The sequence below is a fragment of the Miniopterus natalensis genome, chromosome 14 (genome assembly GCF_054644295.1).
Source record: "Miniopterus natalensis isolate mMinNat1 chromosome 14, mMinNat1.hap1, whole genome shotgun sequence".
Classification (NCBI taxonomy): Eukaryota; Metazoa; Chordata; class Mammalia; order Chiroptera; family Miniopteridae; genus Miniopterus; species Miniopterus natalensis.
The window spans coordinates 19,845,811-19,851,795 of NC_142094.1; the positions used below are offsets into that span (position 1 = coordinate 19,845,811).

At 45.6% G+C, this 5,985-nt stretch overlaps 1 protein-coding gene across 2 annotated transcripts; it reads right to left on the minus strand.

Annotated features, from left to right (window-relative positions):
- Positions 1-236: 236 nt before the first annotated feature.
- On the minus strand, positions 237-5,899 carry POFUT4 (protein O-fucosyltransferase 4). 2 transcript variants are annotated; one of them, XR_001604070.2, is made up of 4 exons: positions 5,073-5,899; positions 4,331-4,956; positions 2,317-2,829; positions 237-2,107 (listed from the first exon to the last, which is right to left on the minus strand). XR_001604070.2 is itself a non-coding variant. In XM_016224110.2 (3 exons), the coding sequence occupies exons 1-3, from the start codon at positions 5,778-5,780 to the stop codon at positions 2,682-2,684; spliced, it is 1,482 nt and encodes a 493-aa protein (XP_016079596.2). In that variant the 5' UTR covers positions 5,781-5,899; the 3' UTR covers positions 237-2,681. The 2 variants fall into 2 exon arrangements, 1 of the variants encoding a protein (XP_016079596.2); XM_016224110.2 differs by having other exon boundaries at positions 237-2,829.
- Positions 5,900-5,985: the final 86 nt, after the last annotated feature.

The window sequence follows — 5,985 nt, forward strand, 5'->3', positions numbered from 1 at the left end:
CCGATCAATCACTCATCATTGGTGTTTCTATCTCTCTCTCCCTTCCTCTCTCTGAAATCAATAAAAACATATAAAAAATTTAAAAAGGACTATGAGAGAAGGGACCTTGTCTATTTTGTTCATTGCTGAATCCTCAGTGCCTACTGTCAATATTTGTTAAGTGAACAAATGTTTGGAATATTTTTGTAAGTATCCAACTTTATCATGCTCACCACAGAAATAAACCAAGCAGAAGACACTGTTTAAAAATAAGCTATTTATTATACAAAAGGAAACCTGAGAAAACAGAAAATAGCAACACTTGAAGTAATAAAAGTATCAACCCCATGCTCTACCCCCTCTCCAGCAGCACAAGTAAAACTGATTTCTATCAGAAACTTCTACCGCCAATAAAACCCCAAGCTTGCTGCTGTATACAGAGCAGGCTGTGCTCCAAACCAGAGAAAATTCACATTGCTTGCTTTCTCCATAGGGAAAGTGAAGCCTTTAGTTGATAAGTTCCACGTGGCTATTCCTGGTTCTGCTTTCCCTTATGGAAATATAGCACCTGGTTTACCCTGCTCTTTTGTGAATACTTTTATGGCAATAGGAATAAAGGAAAAAAGTCTGGGAAGTACTGACCACAAAGTAGGCATGAGTCTCTAGTCACAATAATTCATAAACAACTAGCCCACTTTGTACATAAAAGTGCTAAGGAATGCCAATGTGAACTGGTGTAATTAGACAGGAAAGGTAAGGATAATTCTACACCTTGCCTAACCATCACTTATCCTTTTTACTGCCCATAATGAAATTTAAGTCCTAACCTTAGTCTGCAGTTGGGTACTAGTATTTTGCACTATAAGTCAGCATTTGTATTTGAATAGATTGCAAACTTAGAAATCAGAGCCCTGAATTTGACTTCTTTTGTGGGTCCCTACAGTATCAAATTTTAATGTATTTAAAAAAAATTTTTTTTTGATTTATTGATTTTAGAGAGGGGAAGGGAGGGACGGAGAGAGAGAGAACAAGAGAAACATAGATTTGTTGTTCCACTTATTTGTGCATTCATTGGTTGATTGTTATATGTGCCCTGACTGGGGATCAAACCCCAAACCTTGGTGTATTGGGACGATGCTCTAACTAACTGGGCTACCCAGCCAGGGCTAATGTAAGTATTTTTGAAGGTCTGTCCTTAACTCTTTTTCTTTTCTGCAAAAGAGCAAATAGGTTAAGCAAATTTTCCATGCTGTTATGAAGGGCATTTTTAATTAAAGAATAGAATGAAAAAAGAAGCACCCTGCCAGTAAAATCCAGCCTAAATAATACCTTTCCTTGGCCACATCCTTAGATGTTACAATATTAAAGGTAGGACCCTAGTTGTTGAGGCATCTACATATATATGTATTTTTATATGTGGTGATAAATATATACATACATTCAAACTAATTTTCCACCAGATATATTGATAAGCTGTGGAACTTCTGTGGTGATAATTCATTAATACAACTTTACAACCAGGGAGCTCTAAGGGCCAAGTTATTCTTCCCTGTTCTACTGCCCCAGAAAAAACTAATGACCTCCCTGCCCATTAAGCTGTGTCTTCAAATCAGCAATAGAAGGGTTTGGCTACACCCCCAAATCTAACAGCTTTTTATTTAGCCAGCCACTGTGGTGGCTTAAATCTCTTGCCTCACTTCTCATCCCCTTGACCTTGGGTGGGCTCCACAAAATGTAGTCTCAGAAATACTATAAAGTTGTATAAAAGGGTATCAGTAATAGAATGAATGAAGCCAGAATATTCATCCCAATTAAAATGAAAAGTGCTACAGAATACGAGGTAATTACTAGAGCTATATTGCTGGGCTGCTTTTTCCACCATAATTTCATGACTCTCTGGCGGAAATGGGACTTTTGTAACATATAAAAATAATAAAACAGGGAAGACTTCATTAGACAGAAAAGAACAAAGACCTATAAAATGTTTCACTTTGATTCACACTTGCCTATTTTAATATTTCAAAATCATTATATATATAAAGCTGTCAAGTCTATAGCTAGTTTAATGCAAGAAAGAATGTGGGAATGGTGGGAAGGCTGCTGCATCTTCATCAGTAATTGTGGAAAACTAGGAAAGAAAAAAACATTTAAAATAAAAAGTTTGACATGAAAGTCCTGGTAAATGATATAAAAAATACAACTCCAGAGAACCAGAATACAACCCACCAGGAGTTTTGCTTCACCACCAGCATAACAGTTTATAAAGCAGAAGATCTGGAAAAAAGAAAGCATACTAAATAATCAGGGGTTTGAGGAGCAGCGCACAAGCAGTCTTACCTCATCTGGGGCCAGTATTAAGGTGCTGTTCTAATCATAATCGAGATGAAATGACTAGGACATAAGTCGTGCCTTAAAAATTCTGTTGATCAGCTCCTTCAATCAAATGGGTGTTTCAGGCTTGTTTTCCACTGTCCAAGAACTGGATGCCTTCATCTCTCCTTGAGGAGAGGCCCTGTTACCACAGGCTGAGACCCCGGCTACACTTCATTAGGATAAAATGTCAGTGGATATAACTGGAATCCCTTGAATTCATGATAAGACTATGTTCATTAGGGGTTCGTGCAGCAGATGCCCCTCGTGTCCTGTGGTAGAATGACTTCCATCTCCTTAACTCGACCAAGTTAAAAGCTCTTGTGGGATATTTAGAGATTTTGGTTCCTTTTCAGGAAGATCTCATGTAGGTAATCCCAAAATTTCCTCTGTTGTGTCTCGTTGTTGTGGATCATGGCAGTGAGAGCTTCCCCCTGGTCCAGACCTTGCCAATAATCTTGCAGCCACATCTCCTTCCAGCTGAAATATCAAAATGGGGGGTGGGTTATGCAACCTCAGCACAACTATGGAGCCAACAAAATGTTGAGATACAGTGGTCTCTGGCTAGCACAGGGCTCTGCTTCAAACGGAAGGAATGTGAAGTAAATCCAGTACTAGTTCAGGTGACAGTAAACCACAAACACGAATATATCACACAGCCCAATTAATGAGTTCAGCTTCCCAAATGTGGAGGGAGTTCAAAGGCAGCGGCAGGGGCCAGATTAGGGAAGCAGTTGTTATTTAGATGGTTGCCTTTAAAAAATATATTTTTATTGATTTCAGAGATAGGAAGGGAAAGAGAATCATCAGTGATGAGTCATTATCAGCTGCCTCCTGGCGTGCCCTCTTCTGGGGATCAAGCCAGCAGTCCCATGCCTGGGAATCATTCTGAGATCTCCTGGATCAGATGGTTGGTTGCCTTTTAGGTTGCACCTTTGTTTCAATAATCAAAATGAAGGTGCAACAGCATCCAGGGTCCAGATTAAGACACACCTGAATTTATTAAATGTTTACATTGTTTTACACTTTTCCTCTAGTAAATCATAATACTATGTTCAGCATAAACTAGATACAAATTACTTGATGGAGGACTTCATTTCCATGACCAAACTGTGCCAGTAGCACATATAAACAGCCCTCTGCTGCCATCTACTGTCAATGTCAGTCTCTGCAGGCCAATCTAGCAACCAAATTTAATTATCTTTTACTGCCTCTCCCCTAACAGGTGTGTTTTGCTGCAAGTGGCTTCAATAATTTCCCGCTCCACCTCCCATGCTGACCTTGTTCCCCCCACTGCTACCACATTCTGCCATCTACTGCAGTAGCCTCACTTCCCTTCTGATGCACATTGCCCACCATTGTTAATTCTCTTTTTGAAAGAATTTCCCCTATTCTGTCTAGGGTTTACGTAAAATTTATCATCCAAATCAGCATACTTTTAAGAGTGAAAGGACGTGCTATTAGTAATTATGCCAGGTTAACGTGTGTGACCCTGACTATTGCAGATATTCTTCCCTCAAAATACTCACCTTTGCATTCCTCATCCCCACCCCTACCATATATACAAATACAAAAGGTGCCCAATAAATAGCTGAATTGATTTTCAGGACAGTACAATTCCTGAGCTTGGTATTCGGGCTATGTATATCCTGGCCCCACTTTATCTGCCCAACTTTGTCTCTCCCTCATGACTTCTCTGAACAAGCCCTCTGCTCTGGTTGAAACCTTTTTTAAGTTACTATTGCAAAGGTCCACATAAGCTGATTTTCATATGTTGTTGCCTTGAATTATATTCTACATCTTTACTGAGCTTTTTTAGTTTGTTTTATATCCTCAGCTAGACTCTTGACACTTTAAAGACAGAGTGAGCCCTTCTCATAATTTCCTTATACAACAGCCCCTCAGCACCTAGTGCCAATTCATTGCCCACAGAAGCAAGTAAATAAATCATTTTATTTGATGGCTGCAGGGAATCCCTTACCTGTCACTCTCAGGAATCTCTTCCATACTGCCAAAGCCAGGTGTTGGCATTGGGCAGTCCATGTGTGAGGGCTGGGCAATGTGAGGCTCAGGGAAAGGGATGTCCCCAGGAGAGGCTGCGTGGGCTTTCTCGGCATCCAGCCTAGCCAGTTCATGATCACAAACGAAACACTCGAAGCCATTGAGATAGTTGGGCAATAAAGGATCATTCACTCCCCACTCCCGATGCTTCAGACTATTCAGAAGGAACTGGTTGGTGATGCCCCCAGGATGTTTGTATGCCAGATATTTCATATATTCCTCATCATTCTTGTCCAGAAAGTCAATAAACTCTGCCAGCTTCTGAGGTGACTCAAAGTCATCAATGAGGATGATGGAGTGATTGTTGGGCATCCAGTCCCTCACAGAGGGAGAGCCGCGATACACAGGCACAGCACCAAGGTGCATGGGGCGCCACAGTTTTTCTGTCATGTAGTCGTCACAGATAGCATTTTCGAGGGCCAAATGGAACTTATAGCGGGACAAGAAGGCCAAGAGCTCTGGATCCTCGGTGGTGGCTGTGGCTGTGTCCTGTAACCGTGGAGTGGGCAGCTCCCGATTTTGCAGGCATTTCCCGTATGAGTCCACCTGAGCAGGGTAGAATACAGGTCAAGAGGGGTCGGCACGTCGGCCCGGACACCAGGGGTCCTGGCCTCAGCCCGGCGCGCCCCCACCCCTCCCAGTCCCGCCACGCCCGCACCCACCGGGATGTAGCGCATGAGCTCGCGCACGTAGCGGTCCCGGTCCGCAGGCACATCACAGTGCGACTGCAGATAGAGCAGCGGCGCGTAGCCGCGGCGGCGCCACTCCGCACGCTCCTGGAGCGGAGGCGCCGGGCGGCGCAGATAAGCAGTCCCGGGCAGCCACTGCAAGGGCAGCGGGTAGTCCGAGTGGCGGCTGAAGGTGGCGGTGATATTAAAGAGGCGGATGCCTGGGCCGTGGCTCAGCACGAAGTTGTTGAGGGGCGACTCCTCGTGCAGCAGCGCCCAGCTCTGATGCCCCAGACGGGGCAGTGGCGCCTCAGACGCGCGAAAGTCGGTGCCATAGAAGAGCAGCGCGCGCGTGCGCAAGTCCTTCCGCACCCGTCGGTCCCGGGACGCCACGCACGCGCCGCGCGCACACTCGATGCGCTCCGAGTCACCCGGGAAGTGGGGAAACAGCCCTGGGCTCCACCACAGCAGCACCGGCAAGTCCGCTGCTTCCCCCCTCCCTGGCCACGGGGTCTCCGGACTGCGCGCCACCCCCACTGAGCCCAGCGCCGAGGGCGGCCGGAAAACCGTGCCATCCCACGGCTCCGCCCACTCCGCCTCCCCACCGGTCTCCCCCTCAGTCATGGGCCCAGAGCGGCTGGGCGCACAGACACTAAGCACTCCCAGAGCGGCAAGCACAGCCCGGTTGCGGCCAACCGCCATGTCCACTCTGGCAGCCAAATCCCTTCAGACAGCACTAGACACCGCCCCGCGCTAAGTCGTGACCGGAACCAGGCAGTAGGCTGCTGCTGGGGGATTGTGGCGCATGCGCAGTTCCTCTCAGCCGTCCACTTCCTGGGAGCGACTCCGCTAAGTAGAAAGGACCGGAGGGCAAGTGATACGTTGCCGGTAAAAATGAGGCTGCTGG